Raw genomic sequence first — 21,550 nt, 5'->3', positions numbered from 1 at the left:
ACTGACTAGCATAAGCCATGCCATTTTTATACTGAAGTCAGAGGTTCCCATGCCAAGACTTGTTTGATAAACATTATACTATAGAACTTTCATGGGATTGATCTGGCTTCCTCACATGACATATACTCAAAGAGCTCTAGTCCAGAATAATCTATTGTAAATTAATAATCCATTAATTACATCATTTTTGTCCCTACTTAAAGGGTTAGTTTATATATATTTTGGGTTAATAAATTCTTTCAGAAAAGTAACTAACCCTCATATGTTTATTATTTTAAAAGTTAACTATTGCCTAAACTTCTGTAATTAAATAGTAAGGACAGAAATAGCTGGCAGAAACAAATACATGTAATACACACATATTATATACATTTTTAGATGTAGCTGCATGTCAAGACTCTGGGTATTTCTGGTTAGTTTAGTTGGTAAAAGAGGAATTCATATTTCAGTAAAACAAGAGTATACTAATTATACTACATTGTCAAATCACTTTATTAAAAAGTTCCTTGTGTGACATCTGGTAATGATCTCTAGAAACCAAAGGGGGAAAAAAAATCAAAGGATTCTTTTTTTTCCTCATCACTGATGCTAAGTTAAAGACATTAATAAATTGATTCCTCTCAGTACAAATCAGAAAGCTAAAGTTCACATTCAGATTCATAGAAGTAACCACTATTAATTTGACCTAATAAGTTACACATTTTAAGCAAGAAGTTTTTGAAGACTATAAAGTATTTTCAGGTTTGACTTCAATAACCCGAACTTCTCCTGTTTTAGTTTCTAATATTTCCAAACAATCCATATAAAACCCAATGTAAAACAAAACAAACAACAAACATGTAAGACACAATGTCACATTACTGAAAAAGAAATGTACTCAGGGTAAGAGATCTATATTCTGGCTCCAGCTCTGCCACTTGATAATGAGATCTCAAGCAGACATTTACTACCTCTAGGCCTCTGATTTGCAAAATCAAAGAGATCATGAAGGCCCTTCCAGGGCTAATTTCCATGAAGTGTGACTTTCCTAATTTTACCAACAAAGTTTTCCTGGATCATAATCCCTTATAAATCAAGTCTGGTGGATGAAGTATTTGGTTGAACAGTATCTACTGGAGTGCCTCAAATGTGCCAGCTTCCCTCTCATGGTGCCTGTCTTACTAGTAATGGAAGTTGAATGTCTGAGTGCCCCTTGGTAGGAACTTTACTAGCTGTAGCACCCATCAGCCAAGTCAGTTACTGATACTCCTCTAGCAACGATATGAATATTTTAACATACTGCTATCCCGTCAAGCTAAAACTGGGAAGCCATGATTGACACTATCTACATGCAAGACACACAGATGTGGTGGTAAGAGTGATACTTACTCTTTTCACAATAGCCAGAACATCCTTATCTTTTTCTTGACAGAGGAGTTTTCTCACACACATTTCTAACTGCTGCAGTAGATGCTTATCTGCAGGGATCTTCAGGGTAGATTTCACTTTGGGTAACAAGTAGCAAAGTTTCATTCTACAATAAATTAAACAGTATTTGCTTTTGAATACATTTAATAACTAAAAAATAATAGTAACATGAAATTGAGAGAAAATTCAAACTCTAGATAGCCTGGGAGGTTTTTTTTTTTTTTTTTTTTTTTTTTTTTTTAATCATGTTGCAGATGTTTTTGGAGTGTCTGTGATGAGTCAAGCACTCATTGTGGGTGCAGAAATACAACTGAATAAAACCAACAATTTCTCTGCTCTCAGGGAGCTTACACTGTAGTATGGGGCAGGGAAGAAAGAATAAGGAAATCAGTAAAATGTCCATCAGATAGTACTAAGGGCTGTGGAGAAAAATAAAGCAGGAAAAGATGAGAGAGTACCAGAGAGGCATTACATTTTTAAAACACGTGGTCACAGAGGGTTTCAACAAAGGTTTCATTGAAAAGAGAATATTTAAGCAAAGACTTAAAGAAAATTAGGAAGTAATGTGACCATCTGGAGAGGAACATGACAGGCAGGGGCCTGCAGTATGTACAAACGCTCTACAGGGGGAGCTTGCCTAGGGTATTACTCCAAATCGGCAAATTGGCCCAAACTGTCAACAGGAGGCCAGCTCCTGCAGGGCCTTGTAGACCATTGCTTGAAGACTGGCTTTTCCTTTGAGCACCGTAGGAAGTCATGGAGAATTTTGCACCGAGGAATGAAGTGATCCGACTTAACATGCAGGAAGGACCATCTGACTACTGAGGCTAAGAGAGAGGAGACTGTAGGTGCTCGGGGATGGAAGGGAAACAATAGGGAGGCTCTGGCAGTAATTCAGGCAGGAGATGGTGGCCGCCTGAATTACAGTGCTAGCAGTCAGGTGGGGAGAAGCAGTTGGACTCAGTATATTTTGCAAGCAGCAGGATGTGCTGAGGGACTGCAGTGGGTTGGCAGAAAAGAGGTTAAGGTTTTGACCTGAGTGGGTGCTAAGGTGCGATGGTCATTTGCTCAGAGGGAGAACACTGCAGAAGGAGCAAGGGTGTGTGCGGGTGCAGGAGATGAGGATTTACTTTGGGACAGACTGAGTCTGAGGCACCTGTTGGACATGCCATGGAAATGCTAGGTGGGCAGCTAGTTCAACGTGGCTCCCGTCCAGGAGGGATATCCATATAGTCAGGAATCTTTAGCACACAGATGATATGCAACTCATGAGATTGGACAGATCACCAAGGCTGTGGGTGCAGTTCAAGAAAAGATAAAAGGACAGAGTCTAAGCGCCATCCCAGTCTATACCACATGGATAAGGAAGCAACACGCAGGCTGAAGAATGCCAAAGAGGGGAGAAGCAATCCGGGGAAGTACAGAAAGCTTCCTAGGAAGAAACAGTACAAAAAAAAATTCTCTGCTTTGATAAGCTACTACTCTACCACTCTGCCAGGGCTGGCTTTAAGGAGGGATGCTAGGTGGTTGCCTATGTTTTAGCTGCTGTATCAATTCATTCATCTTAGTGCTCTCCAAATACTATTTTTTTTTTACTCCTATGCCAATTTGAGACAACCAAGTCCCATTCCCAGAGTTTCCAGGACACCTTGTCAGCTAAGCTCACAGTTGAGGATTCTTCGTTAAAAAAAAAAAAAAAATTGCTTTTTATTTGAGCAAAAAGACTAAATAGGCTCTTCCTCCAGAATTTTCAGCTCTGTTCATAGCAATAATGGTCTTAAACTCACTCAGAGCTCACCACGGATCCTGGTGATGCTTTCTTTAAATTAAGAGGCCCCAGTTGCCCCAAAGAGAATTTTTTGCATTTCTGGCAAAGGGGAAGGTTCCTTTGGAATACCAATGGTCTTTCCAGGCTTCATATTGTCTATAATCAATGAATTCAAATTTTAAACATTCACTTAAGGAAAAACAGAAACAACAGACTATTATGCATACTTCATTCTTCATAACTCAAGGTAGGTCTAGAAAACATATTCAACAGAAGGTACAGAAGAAGCCACAGCGGTGATTTATCTCTGTGAGACTCCTGGACCCGTGAGATTATAAAGATTTTAAGATTAGATGTCACATCTTTCTGGTAAGCTAACTTTGTTATATACATTATCTCAGGTATTTATTCCTCAGAACACCCTATGAAATTGGGTAATTAAGGAAATTAGTGCACGGAGAGATTATGTAACTTGCCCAAAGACCACAGCTGGAAATCAGGCCAGGTGGTATAGCTCCAGAAACCCTCCTTCTAACTGCATGATCCCACCAATCTTGCCTGTGATGGCTTTCATTCTAAATAATATCTCTACAGAGTTGGGCAAATGCTTTGTATCCAAAAGCCAATTAGCATACGGTGTTGCTGAATCCGTTTGTTTGGCTGGCAGCTGCCCAGGTAGAAGACTGAAACTTGGGTGGCTCAAAGGTTGAGTGTCTGCCTTTGGCTCAGGTCGTGGTCCCAGAGTCCTAGGATTGAGTCCCACATTAGGCTTCCCATGGGGAGCCTGCTTCTCCCTCTGCCTGTGTCTCTGCCTCTCTCTCTGTGTCTCTCATGAATAAATAAATAAAATCTTTTAAAAAAAGAAGAAGAAGACTGAAACCAAGACAAATTGCTATGCAATGATCTCTTACCCTCCAAAAATAACCAATATTTATGGAGCAATGTTCAATTAATCTTCATTTGGTTTTTGAATTGTCAGGTTGCTATCTCTTAGGGTCAGTGCTATGCATTTAGTCATATTGACCAGGGTAGAGATGATTTCATTTCCTTTCAAATAATCTTTATCAACTGCTTGATAAATGATAATTCATCATACCGGGAGCTGATTTTCTAGAGTCACAACTTCAATTTGCAAAATATTAACAACATAGTTAGATGTAAAAATACTGAAGCCAATGCAGTAGCATTTTCTGTATTTTCTTACACTAAAAATACGAAACAAAATCCAATCCTGATTGCCTCTAAAAATGGACAGAACTTGGCCAAGCCAACTTTAAGTTATTTTCTTTAGTCTCAGAAAATCCACAAATTAAGAATATCTACTCAACCTTCTCCTGACACCAATGTATGTATTTATCCAAGTGGCAGGAGAAGCCTGCCACTCTGGCTTTGACTACTACTCTCTCAACCCAATAAACAAGATTATGCCTCCAAGTCCTATTGAGGCTCATGAATTAAGACTACCAGGAATTTCAAAGTGTAAGTACATTATAGTAGATGAGAAGATGAATTATAGTAGATAAACTTAAACGTACAATATTTTCAAGTATTTCTTTGGATTAGTAGCATACCTTACATTTGCCACCGGATCATGTGTCAGTTCAATAGCAGGTAGAAAGAAATATTTACAGAAAAATGACTTGGAAAAGATCTCTATAATAAATTCACAGGTATCCAAAAATCGAAGTCTATTCCAATAACTTTTTCCTTGGCCCAGTTCTAGAAACAACAACAACAAAAAAGATAAGTTTAATCTTTCCTACATGAAATTATATGTGACAAATACAAATCAAAACCACAATGAGATACCACCTCACACCAGTGAGAATGGGGAAACTTAACAAGGCAGGAAACCACAAATGTTGGAGAGGATGCGGAGAAAAGGGAACCCTCTTACACTGTTGGTGGGAATGTGAACTGGTGCAGCCACTCTGGAAAACTGTGTGGAGGTTCCTCAAAGAGTTAAAAATAGATCTGCCCTACAACCCAGCAACTGCACTGCTGGGGATTTACCCCAAAGATACAGATGCAACGAAACGCCGGGACACCTGCATCCCAATGTTTCTAGCAGCAATGTCCACAACAGCCAAACTGTGGAAGGAGCCTCGGTGTCCATCAAAAGATGAATGGATAAAGAAGATGTGGTCTATGTGTACAATGGAATATTCCTCAGCCATCAGAAACGACAAATACCCACCATTTGCTTTCGACGTGGATGGAACTGGAGGGTATTATGCTGAGTAAAATAAGTCAATCAGAGAAGAACAAACATTATATGGTCTCATTCATTTGGGGAATATAAAAAATAGTGAAAGGGAATAAAGGGGCAGGGGAGAAAACAAGTGGGAAATATCAGGGAGGGATACAGAACATGAGAGACTCCTAACTCTAGGAAATGAACTAGGGGTGGTGGAAGGGGAGGTGGGCGGGGGGTGGGGGTGACTGGGTGACAGGCACTGAAGGGGGCACTTGATGGGATGAGCACTAGGTGTTATTCTGTTGGCAAATTGAAAACCAATAAAAAATAAATTAAAAAAAATATATATATACATTATTTTAATTTCTCAAGTGTAGAAATTCACTAAAGAAGGCCCAGAGTAAATATTTCTCCCATTCAATCACAGACCGATCCTGACATTTAAATTTCTAAAGCAAAAAAAATAAATAAATAACCTACAAAACTCAAATACAAACACACTCTAGATATTTATCAACATCACGGCAAAATGATACATAATGTTGGCCCAAGATAACTAAGGCCAGTTTACTTTCTGCTTTTCCAAATGAAAGGCAATGATTACTTACGTTCAATTAATTTCTGAATGACCTCATGTCTCTGTTCTTGTTTACGATTATAACGTAGAAAAATGCATAGAGTTCGTGAAGCTGCCTTTTGGACAGGTAAGACATTCTTAAAGAAACAGGTAGGAAAGACAATTAGGCCAATCTTATAGAACAGTTTTGCTCCACAGATCAATTTTCAGTTTTGGCTAAAAGTAAGAGCAATTTTGTCTGCCTCTCAAATCACCAAGGAAGTGTCTTCCTAATTCAGTGTGAATATCACTCAGGCAGATCAACTAATGCATCACATAACAAAGTTAATTTAGTTTGGCAGAGTCATTTTCAAATCATCCAGTTCTGATTTTTAGTTGACTCTCCTTTCTCTACCACTTCATCGTTAAGTGGCATTCTCCCCAAAAACATTTCAGTCATCCATTCTCTTAGCCATTCCCTGGACCTTGTCATTCATTTATTCAACAAATATTGCAAGAACATGCCCTGCCTCAGACCTAATCACCAAAAATGTGCCACTTCTAAATTGAAATCTAGAAATCATATGATCAAGTGTACCCTTCAATCCTTCCGCTTGCTTCTGCCTCTTCGACCATCCATCGAGATCCCTGGCCTATATCACAGATAAAATTTAGAATCCAAGGGACACCATGTCAGTGACTCTGACTAGTGTTCTATAATCCTTTGTCTTCTGACTTTCCATCTTATCACTGGGCAGAATTTGTCAACTGTAAATGAATTCAATTATCTATCTTTACTGGGTTCAAATTATATATTAGAAAAAAAAATCTCTCAACCAGTAAAAAATTCGTATTCACCACCTTGGCTTACATATAAATACCATCATATTTAATATTCAAAGATTCAGAGTATTATAGTGGGGATCCTTGAAATTCAAGTAGAATAAAACTTTACACTGCGGGGAGTAGCCTACTACCTCTCATGTTTTATACAAGCTCTTTTTCTCTAGAGTACTATTCTGTGTGGTATTTTTGATGTGTTAAACGTAAAAGGAGAGTATTCCCTATGAATTAGAACAGAAAATTTAAGAAAGGTAAAGAGAAGCACCACTGGAATTTTAAAAATTAATTTTAGATAAATGAACTGAATAAAAACCTCTCTTCTGTGGAAGGAGCCTCGGTGTCCATCGAAAGATGAATGGATAAAGAAGATGTGGTTTATGTATACAATGGAATATTACTCAGCAATTAGAAACGACAAATACCCACCATTTGCTTCAACGTGGATGGAACTGGAGGGTATTATGCTGAGTGAAATAAGTCAATCGGAGAAGGACAAACAGTGTATGTTCTCATTCATTTGGGGAATATGAATAATAGTGAAAGGGAATATAAAGGAAGGGAAAAGAAATGTTGGGAAATATCAGGAAGGGAGACAGAACATAAAGACTCCTAACTCGGGGAAATGAACTAGGGGTGGTGGAAGGGGAGGAGGGCGGGTGTTGGAGGGGAATGGGTGACGGGCACTGAGGTGGACACTTGACGGGATGAGCACTGGGTGTTTTTCTGTATGTTGGTAAATTGAACACCAATAAAAGTTAATTAAAAAAAAAAAAAAACCTCTCTTCTTCAATTTGGGTATACTAATAGAATTTCAAACACATCAATACTAGTCATATGAAAATATATATTTTTTTTTTACCTCACAGTATAACATAAGCTATCTTTTGGGCCAGAAATCAAAGATGAAGGTAATCGTATCAAAAACATATCAGGGCCTGCCTGAGTAAATTGTGACGATCTGAGTACACAAACAATGACTGCATTTGATTAAAACAATATCTAATATTAGAGAATGAGCCTGAAAGGGAGACAAAACCAAAACAAAACTCAGTTGTCACCACTGGGTGTGGTTACTGCACCAGTTCCCAGCTCTAAAAACTGACAGCAGGAGGAAAAAAACTAAGGATTACATGAGGAAATATATTTCAGTGTAATCAAATTACCCAAATGGATAAAGAAGAGCATCTCTTCATGGAAGAATGTCATGAAAAATGTAGAAGTGATAGAATTTTTAAAAATCACTCTTCTGCAAGTTCTAATGAAAACAGATTCAGGAAGGATCACCAGTGGTTGCCTAATGAGTGTTAAGGTTGATGGAAAAAATGGTGTTCAGAGTGTTCCAACATCAGCTTCAGGGTACAGTGTACCTTGCAAGAGAAAATATAATTTTGCACCAGGCTGATAAAGCTGTCCCCACCTGGACAAACACTCTGAGCTAACTGACCGAGAAACACATGTCTGGATAGGATGCAATATAAAATGTAAAGTGGTGTCCAAGAAGTATTCTCACCAAAAATGTGTAACCTAAAATTCAGTGAGCTTTAGGTTAATTTTCTATTAGCTCTAATTTCCCATTTACAAGAAATATTGAGAATAGGTGAACCATGAAGCAGCAGCACTCTGACAGAGAATCGGAATATTCTACAGGACAACAAAGTCTCTTCCACAATTCAATGTCATGAAAAAGTGGCGAAAGGGAGAAGCGGGAGCCTGTTCTGAATTAAAAGACAATTAAGAGTTCTAACAGCCAAAGGCAATGTAGATCCTAAATGGATATGCATTGGATCCTATATGGAATAAAACAATTATAAAATATACTTAGGGGGCCAATGTGGACTGCATAGATATGAAACAACATTGAAGAATAATTGTCTGCTTTGTAAAATGCAATGACTATATTGTGATTATATAGGAGGATGTCCTTTGTTAGAGATGAACACTGAAATGTTCAGAGATAAAATATAATGATACCTAGAATTTAAAATTCCTCAGCACAATGAAACAGAAAAAGTGTATATGGCAAAATGTTAATAACTATTCAGTCTAGCTGAGTTCTACATGGGGGTTCATCATTTTCTCTGCCTTTCTGTATCTTTACAATTTTTTTATAACAAAAGTAGAAAAAAATCACTACTAAAAACCTTCCAAAGACTTTCCATGTTTCAGAGAATACAAGCTTGATTCCATGTCAAGGCCCTGAAAGTACACTGTGCTGTGGGCCCCACCACCCCCTGCCTCATCTCTCTGCCACTCACCACACCAGCTTCCTTGCTCCTCATGCAACCACACTATTCCCTTTGCCCAGGCCACCTGTCCTTCAGACATCCACACGGTAACTCCTTTACTTGGTTCAAACCTCTGCATGAAGTGTACTTGATCAGAGAGGACTCCTTCCTCACCATTATCTTCTCTCCACAAGAGCATCCTACTACCCACTGTCACGTTCCTCATTCTCTACCCTGCTTTACTGTTCTTCACTGTTGTTCTTTCCTGACATACTATCTACATATGTTGGTTTACTGTCTGTCTCCAGTGAAATTTCAGATTCCAGGATAATATTTCCTTTGTCTCTTTTAGGTACCCTGGATATAGTGCTTAGCACATAGTAAGCACTCAATAAATTTTGCTGAATGAATGCATGAGTCTTCTAGCCATTAGGTATGGAGTGGAAAATATAAATCTTTCTTTTCTCCAGAGAATATTGAAGCAGAATAAAGTATCCTCTTTGATCATGGAAAACATGCTATAATAATCATGTATCTCCTTTTAAGTGTGGAATCACTGTCTTGTAAAAGAAGGTAAAACAAATCTCTTAGGCTTGCAAGTGCTTTGTTCATACTCTATGTTGTAAATCATTTCTTTCTTGATAAGTGAAGTTAAAAATATGGCATAATTATGTCTTCTTAGCTTTGTAAATACAGCATGCCTACTAAATCATCAGGCTGAGATAAACAATTAAGATCAAACTTCATAGCACTTACTAGCAGCTGTTAATATATTCCCTGACCCTGTTTTATTATCTATCCTGCCACCACCCCTTCAGAACATAAGCTTTGTTAAGAGCAGGAGTCTGGGGATCCCTGGATGGCGCAGCAGTTTAGCGCCTGCCTTTGGCCCAGGGCGCGATCCTGGAGACCCGGGATCGAATCCCACGTCGGGCTCCTGGTGCATGGAGCCTGCTTCTCCCTCTCTGCCTGTGTCTCTGCCTCTCTCTGTGTGTGACTATCATAAATAAATAAAAAAATAAATAAAAATTAAAACAAAAAAAGAGCAGGAGTCTGTCTTATTCACTCCTATATTCCTAAGTCCTGAAACAGTGCCTGACACATAGCAGACATTCAAATACGTCATTTCTGAGTAAAATAACCCATCAATTCTGCTCAATTTTATGTGAAATTTCCTATGTGGTACACTCATGCACTGTCCTCCAATATGGGAGTCATTGTTGCCAAAATCATTTCTTAAGACTGTTATACCTATAATGTAAGCCTATAATGTAACCTTAGTCCTCTAGGCTTTGCTTTGATGAATGAAATTAACTTGTAGAAGTGTTAGCTCATGAAATGTAGGCCTATTTTTTTTTTTTACTTAAGTTGTAAATGACACCAATAATGTTATTTTTTATTTCTTTTTCATCTTTGAAGCAAAAGCTGATTTTGGGTTTCTGAGATGTCTATTAGATTTCATTACCTCCCTCTTATTTAGAACAATGAGAGTATAAAGTGATTTTTAACAGCTTCTAAAACATACACAATACACAGAACTTTTTTATATTTCAAAAATGATAAGGGGGCACCTGGGTGGCTCAGTGGGTTAAGTGTCTGCCTTTAGCTCAGGTCCTGGGATCAAGCCTAGAATCAGGCTCCCTGCCCAGTGGGGAGTCTGCTTCTCCCTCTCCATCTGCTCCTTCCCCTGCTCATGCACTCTCTAGCTCGCTCACTCTCACTGCTCTTTCTATCTCAAGTAAATAAATAAAAATTTTCTTAAAGATTTTTTTAATCTTTAAAAGGGTAGGAAGACATCATATTAAATGTACAGTGAGCTGTGGGTTAAATAAGCCTCTGGAAATTTTTGTGAAAAGGTAGACAACTTACTCTCTGGGGGATTTCTGAGTACAAACTTTTTTTTCTTCCTGCTTTTCACTCTAATTTTAAGGCTATCCATAGCAGGTTATCATGCATTTAATATAAGCTTTCCCTATTACACAGCCACTTTTTAGAGGTACTTTAAAAGAAAAAGCAACTCCATTAAGATTTAGGGGCTTACGGGATATCTTGACAATATGGCATAGCTGAGGTAGGCTCTGAGATTACGACACATAAAAGGTGTATGCCAGAGCAAAAGGGACTTAGCAGTAGAGATCACAGACTCCAGCCAACCTGTCTCCTGAGAAGAACTATATTGAGTTTGAAGTGAGTCTGTTCACACTCTTGTTGGCAACATATGTCAAAAGGGTAAGTAAGGATAACACTTGTTCATTCTTCAATCCAGCTATGCAGACAATGTTCAAAAACAAGCATTAGTGGAGAAGCACAGGGAAACTTGATTTCCCCCTTGAGGACCTAGGGAGATAACATCCTTCTAGGATAACATCCTTCTAGGGCAAAATGGAATAAACAGAGCTGGTTGTATTATCTTGAGAATGGGAAGAATTTGATAATTCCAAAATCAGATGTGAGTTCAAAAGAAGGAGATAAAAGGTACTGGGCTCACATTTGTCATCATGATCGTGAACATTCTTTGTAAGAAACGGTAATAAATCTGATCACTTGATATGATATGCGGCAGACAGGCATATTTCTGTAGGAGCTTCTCATGAGTTCTCCATTTCAAGGAGGCTGCAGCTCGCTGCTCAGCGGCTGTGAGGGCTGGGATCAAGTCAGGCAGAGATGATAACTGAAAAAGAAAGCACATCAGAGGATTGATGATAATAAATCAACTGCAACATTCAGCCAAACTATTCAGTCTTACAACACACTGAGGAGAGGAATATTCTCGCTCACTTGAGAACTTAGGAGGATCTCAGCTGCCCCAAGGAGGTAATTATCTGGCAAAATCAAATGTTTTAAAAAATTTGTAAGTAAAATTTATGTTTACAGAAAACAAAATTTTGAAAGAGAGAATAGGACTCAATCCTTTGAACTACAGTAAAATTGGTTCTATTTCACTGTTGGAAAATTTTGACCTTCTAGCTTCCTACTCTTCTACTCTTTTGTCCACACCAGATGCTATTCTTGGAATAATAATTAATGCTAATAAAAACTGAAAATATGAATGTAAACTCCAAGGACAATAAATAAGAACCATGGTAATGGAAGAATTGTAGGGGAATTCACACTGTTGAAGCTCAAACAGACATTTACTAAGCACCTGCTATTACAGGGCAAGAACTACTTTAAATGTTTTCTGTACGTTCTCTCATTGATTCCCCACAACTCTGTAGAGTAAGATCATACTTAAAACATTCAGGAATTTCTTTGATAATGGGATTTACCTTATTTTCTTGTACACTGCTTTCTCCACCAGTAGACATAAGTTCAAGGATTTCTGGAAGATGATCTATAAGAGCATCTAGTACCTTTTAATAGAGATATTGATTATTATTGATTATTGTTACAGCAACTACTGTTTTTCTAATTTTAGATTAGCCTCATATGTCAATTTCTGTGCAGAAATAGTAGTATTTACCAAACAACATTTGGGGAGTTTCTATTTTCCTACATTGCCATCTTCTTACTAGAACATCTCAGAAATATAATCAACTGCCTTGATCAAAACTACCTTTGAAAAGAGGTTAGTAGATCTGCCTCTTGATATTGTTCAAACAGTTTAGATCTGAGACAGCTACTTCTATACAACCAATATGCTGAGAAACTGCCTCTCAACTTTTAAAAAGCAATTTATGTTGGATAACACCCTCAGCAATGTGTAAATATTGATGAGTTGAGCTTTGGCAAGCTAGTAGTCATTTGGATGAATAGGATATACTAAATGCAGCATCATAATAAAGTATTTCAAAGTTTCCACAAACTCTCCAAATATACTCCCCAAATAACGCTAGGAGAGAAAAAAGGCATAAAATGTGATATAAAATACGACTGCAATTGTATAAAACAAAAATCTTTTCATAGCAAAAAGATTTTTAAAAATATAACAAACAGAAACATTGATTCAAACTAAAGGTGTCCTTTTTTGTCTACTTTTTGGCATTTCCTAAATTTTTTTTTAAGGTTTTTATAATTTATTTGAGGGAGAGAGAGCACAACATGGGGAGGGTCAAAGGGAGAGAGAGAATCAGATTTCCCACTGAGCAAGGAGTCCACCATAGGGCTTGATCCCAGGACCCAGAGATCCTGGGACATGGATCTCTTCAGCTCATGACATGAGCTGAAGGCAGAACACTTAAATGACTGAGCACCCCCAGACACCCCTAAATTTTTCTTAATAAACAAACATACATATATGGTATTTTATGTATGTTTTTATGTATGTAAATACATATATGTTTAAATACATAAGTACATATGTATTTAAACATATATATGGTATTATATCAATTTCCAGTCTATGATACAATGATACATTGTCTTGATGGTTTGGGGGCTAGTCAGCTGACAGACCTAATGCAATTCCTAAGAAGGGGGGGAGGGGGATGGCATTGATACATTCAGACTTAACATAAAGAAGTGAAAACCAAAGAGTAAGAAAGATATTACCTCCAGTGATTCATCTTGTAATAATGTTATTAGTTCTTTATGTATTAAATATACTCCAGAATTCAGAAGTTTAGATACCTAAAAAGGAGCAATAAAGTCTCTCAGATTTAAAACTATTAGACATCTAAAGGTTATAATAATTTTATAAAATACATGCCTGTTAGATGCTTCCTCTAAAAGGAAACTAGGTTACAACATAAATATGAAAATTAGATTTCTAAAAAAAAAAGTACACAGAAAAACAGCTTTTTAATACTCTGGAGCATGGACACACAGGGTGGGAAAGTAAGTGCCCACGTGGGTGTATAAAGAACAAGATGGATTTATCTGAGTCACAATTTTCATATCACAAGCAATAAGTCCAAGGACATCTCTAGCTCATATTTTAAAGTCTTAACAGCAGCCAAGAGGGTCTTACAGGACATTGCAGGCATATAAGCATTCATCTCGGTTCAGTGCCTCCTAAAGAGGGGAAGCACTACAGAAGATCTGTGTGACACAGGGACGGGGGGGGGGGGGGGGGGCACTCCTGAGCAAGCAAGACATCCAAGATTTTTCCCATCAAAGACTTTAATCAGCACAAGAGGAGCTGGAACTGTCTTATTTAGCTCCCCTGTGAACAGGTTTGTTTTATTTCCTCAAGTAAACTCAGAACCCACAATTGTAAATTCACCAGTTTCTACTTCACTTTTTTATTTCCCTTTCTTTTTTGTTTTTTTGGGGGAATTTGTTTTAGGATTTTGGGTTTTGTTTTGTTTTGTTTTACATATTGGGCCTCTGGGTAAGTTTTTATTTGAGGGGGTGAAAGCTTCCTGGATAAAGACAGAGTTTAAAAAAAACCTTTGTTCTACATGGTTGTTTCTGACTTTTTCAAAATATTTTCAAAATAATATATTTCTGAAAAACAAGAATAAAGTTAGAACATAGTAATGTAAGTATCAGAATTTTATAGTAACACTGTGAGAAAAATTTAAACCCACTAGCGAATTTTCACTATTCAAGAGGATAAACCTAGACTAACAACCTATTTTGTGGAGTATCAATAATAGCCTACCTACATGGCCTGATTGAGAGAATATGGCAACTGGCCACCCAGCAAGGAGCTATACCAACAATCTCCAAACTCACTTCTAACAGTGAAGTATTTTTAAGTACACATTTCAAGATGTTTATGTATGGGGTGTTAACATATTATGTCCACTATAAAACACAAATAGAAATGAAATATTAAGGGGATGAGATAAACATAAGTAAAAATTCTAATATTGTATTAATATTGTGTTCTCAGACACTAACCTTATGAAACCATCTCTAGAGACCATTCATCTAACAAATACAAGCACACACAACAACCAAGGCTAAATGCCCACTTAATGTAGAATGGAAACAGATATTTCACTCAGCTAGTCAGTGCCCTCTGTTGTTTCCCCTTCTTCAAAAACATATTTCTATAGGTATATTTACAAAGATGAGTTAATTGTGCAACATTGGAATTATTTTAATTAACTACATCTTTTAAGGAAATATTTCCTAGTCTTAAGCAACATAATAATGATGCTATAGATACCTTGTACACTTTCACCTAATCTCATAATGCTCTGCTGTAGGAACACAGCAAGGAAGTGGCTGAAATCTTCTCACTGAGACTAAGGATAGATATTTCTTATAAAGAAAGGAAATAATTTATTATGCTATTTATAAAGATATATTTACATTTTAAAGTTGGTAAGTTATACTTTATACATGTTTACTGCACTAGAGCATACATATGCTTACTGGGATCATCTAAGACACATATCCAAATTTCAACCTCAAGTGTTACACAGTTAATCCGTCATAAAAGTTTAAATTCACTTTTGGCTCTTACATTACAGACAGTTGTTGTAATAGCTGAACCTAACAGCTATGTTCATGAAACATGATCCATGTGCAGTAAAAATAATAAATTTAAATAATCTCTCAATTTTCCATTTATTTTTAGGGTCTTGAGTTTAGATGCAAAGTCAAGAATAAATATTGCAAAGCATATAAAAACTGATTTTACTTCCAAAGCTGCAACACCCATATTTACACCACAATCTCTGACTTAAAGTAAGCACTTAGTATAGATATATGGAGTGAACGGACTAATACATGATAAATGATTATAATATGCTTATGTAAATGAATTCCATAAACATATTAAGAGAATTATGGGAATCTTAACATTTAGGACTACAATATTAAAGATATATGGAGCCCGTATCTTGTAATAAACTTTTATAAATGGAAGTGTACACAGTATTAGAAAAAATCATCTAGCATATATGGATGGAATTAACAACAAACATAAAGTAGTATCACTTCTTCAGACTTACTTCATAAAAACAAATAGCAATAGTGTATCTGACTGGTACTTCAGGGTCGTGACAAAGGCAGAAGAATGTAGAATAGAGTTCCAGGTGGAAGTTTTTAGGATCAACAAAAACAATCATGGCCTGGTGGAGGTGGAAGGGAGAAGATGAATGGAAAGGAGAGAAAAACATGCATCAATACCTAATATTATAATCATTTCATTTATATTGAAATCATGTCCTCTGAATAATAATTTAGATAGAGATCATATTTAGAAGGTTCAGATGCATGCATATAGTTCTAATTTATACATAAAGACAAACATAAATTACACCAATGTTACTTAGTACCTGTATATGCCAGATATAAGGCTAATTAAGCAGCAGGTGTCAAATATGGCCACATTTTTAAATGTTATCTATTCATATATTTTAAAGTTATAATCAAAATGTTTAGTCAGTTCAAATACATAATTTATTACCGGGAAGTTATAAGCACAGTTCTTCCGTACTGAAATATATTTCTTCTCCTGCTCCAGGATTTGGGGTGGAATCTGATTTTCATTGTGTCCATTTTCTTGTTGCAAACCCAATGTACAGAGTTTCTTATAAAACTCCAAAAATCTCAAGTGTTGGTCTGGAGTAAAGATTCCTAAAACAAATGTAAAACTTGTGTTCAACATTCTAATTGAAAACAAAAACAAAGAGAAAAGCAAGGTACAATACATATATAATTGGAACCACATATTCAAATAAATGGCTAAAGATCATAAATAAAAGCAACAACGAGGAAAGAATACCTATTATGAAGAAATCTAATGGATCTATTGTTTCACTTCATGTCAATTTTCACAACACCTTAATTTTGATAGTATAAACTATGCAATGCAAAAATTACAACTGCATTAATTTCTGCAGGATGTATCATACCACAGACCACTAACAAGCCACTACAATAATAATATATCAGGGTCATTAATGCTGTTTACTTATCATAAATATTCTAAAATTGTTTGTAGAAAAGACATACCTATGTTTCTGCAAAGAAGGTACTTAAAAACTTGATCTAAAAGATGGCAAAGTAAACTTGAAATATTTTTATCAATGGACTGATTCCACATTCATAAACTATGTTAGGGAGCTGGGAACTCACCATATATTGCAGTACTTATTTTCAACAGCCTGTTAAAAGTCTACAATATACATTTTTTTAAATGTTTTACTATGCCAGATGGTTGTAACTTAATTTATGCTTACATTATTATAGTAAGCTAAGAACTGGGTAATATGTTCAAGATGCCAGGTTGTGAGTATTATGTTAAATTCTAAGCTGAACTGCTCACATGATATATTAATTATCCAACAAATAGTTAATAAGGGTATATTTACTATGTACCAATAGTCAATTGAGCTTTTATTATATGTCAACTGATACATAAATATAAAATATTCAGAAATTTAAAAGGCCAGGCCTACTTCATTCTGTTGCTATTCTTTCAAATAGGTTCTATTAGAGGAAAACTCATTCTTAAATGTGTTCTAAATTATGCTATCAAAAATCTAAGGCCTCTTATGATTTCACACACTTAAAAGACAGGTTTTATAACTAGAGAGCTGAAATTTAATGGCTGGGGTAAAAAAAAAAGGAAAAAATATTTTTAAAAAGATTTCATTTATTTATTCATGAGAGACACACAGAGAGAAGTAGAGACATAGGCAGAGGGAGGAGCAGGCTCCCTGCGGGGAACTTGATGGTCTCAGGACCCTGAGATTATGACCTGAGCCAAAGGCAGATGTACAGCCACTGAGCTACCCACATGCCCCCAAAAAGGAAAAAATTATCTACAATCTTAAAATTCTTAAGATATATCATACCATAAAGTCCATGGCATAGTTTTCCTAAATGGAAAGATAAGGAAATAAGAATTGATTCATCTGCTTTGAAAGATTTTTCACAAAATGATTTCACTAAGGGAAGTATGGTTTGACTCCTGTCATCTGGAAAACAAAAGAAAAGACTTTAGATCTAGTTACCCACACAAGTAGAATTAAGACATACACACAGATTCCAGAAAGAAAAATTACTCTGTTAGCCATACAGTAACAGAAAATATCTGCCAGCATTGGTGGGGGAGGTGTGGGAGAAGCAGCACTGAGAAGAGAGTTGAGATCATCAAAAATTTTAATGCCAGATGGAGGGGCTCAGACTTTCGGTGAGCCTGTTTACTGAATTTCTTCACCTTGACTTCTTAGAAGACCCTTCCTTAAGAAGTTAATTGATTTTTTTAAAATTAGGCTCCATACCCAGCATAGAGCCCAATGCAGGGCTTGAATGCACAACCCAGAAGCAAAGATGTGTCCACATGAAGATGTACCTGTATCAAATACGTCAAGTAGATTAACCAAAGTTTCAAAAGCTGCAAGCCGCACACTGCTGCCTTCATCCCTAGAGAGTTCTATTAGTTCAGGGAGCACCACGCTTTTTGTAAGTTCTGTCCTGCACAGTGAGCAACAGAAGAAAATAAATCAATTCAGTAAACTATAACAAGAACTTATTAAGAACAAATCATGGTGCCAGGTGCTGTAGAAAATAGGAAAAATCATAAAGACATGGCTCCTGCTCCCCAGAAGCTTCCAATCTGGATAAAAAGCATGATAAGAAACATTAACAGTAATTGTATAATTACTTAAACAATTCTAGTTCCACCAGGATAATATTATTACCTACAGAGATCCTAATGACTAGAAGTATATTAAACTTTATAAATTTTAACATGGTTTTCCATTTTAAGCAACCAGTCGATGATCTGGACTAATTAGAAAAACTTTACAGCAGTGATTATAGGAACCTTAACAAAATCTTTTTATCTAGATTTAAAGGGTTAAAGAATTTTTTCATTCACTCCAAATATATTATTACAGGAATTAATTTCTATATAGAAGAATGATATATGATACCAGATGCTTCCTCTAAAAGAACAAGATACAATGTACATGCTTTCAGGGGATATACAACATTTATAATACAGTCACAAATGGTTTTTATTCAAGACTTTAAGATTCTGCTTATTCACCATGATAAGACGTTATTACAATGACATAGAATGATAGAGGAGAGGCATATAAGGTAGCCAGCCAGCTTTCTTGACCACTTGATTGAAGATGGTATGAATTATAATTTGATAGAGTACAAGAAAGTCAATAGGAGCTGCAGAAAACCTTAAAAAATTCAGGGCAGAGCACAAAGACTCTAAGACATCCCTGCCAAGCAGAAGTTTCTGTGATGATGGAAATGTTTATAATCTGTAGAGTAGCTACATGTGACTCCTGAGCATTTAAAATAAGGTCAGTATAACTGAGGAACTGAAGTTTTCATTTTATTATACTTAATTTAAATAGCCAAACATGGCTAGTGGCTACCATACTGGACAGCAGAGCTCTAAGGACTTGAGCGAGCAGAGGGCCAAAAACTGTTTTTAAGAAATTAATCTATGAAAGGAGGTGACATGGTCAAAAGGTACAAACTTTCAGTTACTAATAAGGCATGGGAATGAAATGTATAGCATAGTGACTAGAGTTAACAATACTGTGTTGCATATTTGAAAGTTGCTAAAACAATAAATCTTGAAAGTCCTCACCATAAGAAAAAACTATTCTGTAACTATGTGATAGGTGATGACTAGACTTAACTATGATAATCATTTTACAATGTGTACAAATATCAAATCTTTATGCACGTGAAACTAATATGTCAATTATACCTCAATAAAAATTTTCTTCTAAATAGTACTTATTCTTCAATATAAAATACTCATGCGAGATTTTGAGTAAATTGCCAGGAAAATCACCAATACCCATTTCTTTAGTATTAGGCTAAGAGAAGGGGAAGAAAAAGAAGTGAATCTAGATCACAGATACAGGTGTTAGCATGACCAGTAGTTCAACATTTATCAAACATAGGAGGAAGCAGACAGAGGAGGTGAAGAAGGAGAAAAGATAAGAATACATTCTGGCCCAAAAGTCACAAAAATTTATTTCATACAAATCTTCCTCAAAAGTATTTGTATACCACTGAAAACCTTGAATTTATTAAGAATGAAAGACAATCATTTAAGATTTCATCCCTATTTACAGTCAAAAGTTATTTCCATTCAATCTTTCAACAGACTTTTCTTTTCTCCCCAAAAGTGGTACACTGATGCAATCCCAACTTAATTATCTAAGTGTTAAAGATAATCAGAAGAGGTCTTTAATAAACTGTATAATGATTTCTTGATGCTAAAAAGGCAAAGAGAATAAATCAAATCTGTATTGCATTAGTGGTTAACAGGGACATTTCAATTTCAACCCACCAACACAGATGAGGATTTCTCATTTCCAACTATGATAAAGCCACTAAAAACTACTGTACTATGTATTAAAATAGCATTTTTTATGTTCATTATCAAAATTTTAAAAACATAAGCAGTATAAAAATTAAAATGACCTATAGCCCTCTACTTAGAGAAACTTTGAAAGTTTCTGATAATGTATGGCCTTCCAGACTTCAATCCTGTTCATATTATATAACATCCTCTTTGGGCTTCAGCTTCCCCATCTGTAAAAAAGGAATAACGATACTATCCATCCAACAGATGGTTGTGAGGATATAAATAAAGTTCATCTATGTGAAACACTTAGAACAATATCTCACATAGAGTAAATATTATCTAAGAGTATACTTGTTATTTATAAACTTTAATATAAACTAGTTCCTTAGACTCCTCTCTAAAAATGGAATATAGGTAAAAGATAAGCAAACTTTTTTTCCTATGTTGTAGAACTCCAAAGGACTCTAAGTTTATGTTTCTCCCAGTAGGAGGTGAAGATGTTCTGTAGGCCTTTGCTAACACTAAACATTTATCATTAACTTTTCAAATTTCATTGGCAAAAGTAGCATCCCTATTGTTTTTGTAAATATCACATATTATTCAATAGTTGTCTACTTGACTACATCTCTTATCAAACTCTAAGCACCTGGAAGACAGGTGCTTTTTCACTATTACATATATAGATAGATATAGACATAGACATAGATATTTTAAGATCTTTATTTATTCATGAGAGACGCAGAGAGAGAGGCAGAGACATAGGTAGAGCAGAAAGCAGGCTCTCCACAAGGAGCCCAACAAGGGACTCGATCCCAGGACCCCAGATCATGCCCTGAGCTGAAGGCAGAAGCTCAGCCACTGAGCCACCCAGGTGTCCCTACATCCCCCATATTTAATCCAGTGCTTACGATAGACGCTCTATATATATGCATTCAATAAGTACATCTCTCCACAACTAATGAGGTTGAATAATGAAGTTGAATCTGCTTATTAGACATTTGTATTTCTTCTTTATGAAGTATATATTTGTTTTCTTTGCCCATTTGTCACATTATAAAAGTTATGTGGAAATAAGGCATCGTGGCAGACCCACACATGTAAATTACAAATATTCTCTCTCAGTTCCTCTAAACAAACTGAATTATAGCTGAGTAACTTTTTCAGGAAATAGATACGGGTTGTACACTGCCTATGATGATATATTTATGAGAGTATCTTTTTCTTAACTTTACATGTAAACTCCAGCCCGGTTTGGGCAGAATTCTAGGTCATTATCCTTTCTACTAAAAACTCTTCTGGCATTTAAGTGTTCGGAACAAAAATCAGGACAGCCTGATCCTATTATTTGCATAGAAGTCCA

At 36.1% G+C, this 21,550-nt stretch overlaps 1 protein-coding gene across 4 annotated transcripts in view; it reads right to left on the bottom strand.

Annotated features, from left to right (window-relative positions):
• The window catches only part of PPP4R4 (protein phosphatase 4 regulatory subunit 4), a 118,525-nt gene that overhangs the window by 19,014 nt on the left and 77,961 nt on the right, over positions 1-21,550 (bottom strand). For all 4 annotated transcript variants that reach the window (XM_072762230.1, XM_025982539.2, XM_025982540.2 and 1 more), the window contains 10 exons: positions 18,196-18,317; positions 17,696-17,818; positions 16,303-16,472; positions 15,845-15,964; positions 13,488-13,565; positions 12,266-12,349; positions 11,485-11,667; positions 5,981-6,086; positions 4,747-4,894; positions 1,369-1,513 (listed from right to left, as the gene is read on the bottom strand). In XM_072762230.1, the coding sequence (XP_072618331.1) occupies positions 1,369-1,513; positions 4,747-4,894; positions 5,981-6,086; positions 11,485-11,667; positions 12,266-12,349; positions 13,488-13,565; positions 15,845-15,964; positions 16,303-16,472; positions 17,696-17,818; positions 18,196-18,317 (1,279 nt within the window). The remainder of the gene's footprint in view (positions 1-1,368; positions 1,514-4,746; positions 4,895-5,980; positions 6,087-11,484; positions 11,668-12,265; positions 12,350-13,487; positions 13,566-15,844; positions 15,965-16,302; positions 16,473-17,695; positions 17,819-18,195; positions 18,318-21,550) is intronic.

The sequence above is a fragment of the Vulpes vulpes genome, chromosome 6, assembly GCF_048418805.1.
Source record: "Vulpes vulpes isolate BD-2025 chromosome 6, VulVul3, whole genome shotgun sequence".
Classification (NCBI taxonomy): domain Eukaryota; kingdom Metazoa; phylum Chordata; class Mammalia; order Carnivora; family Canidae; genus Vulpes; species Vulpes vulpes.
Note: the sequence above shows the minus strand (reverse complement) of the source record. Positions and strands in the feature narration are given on the sequence as shown.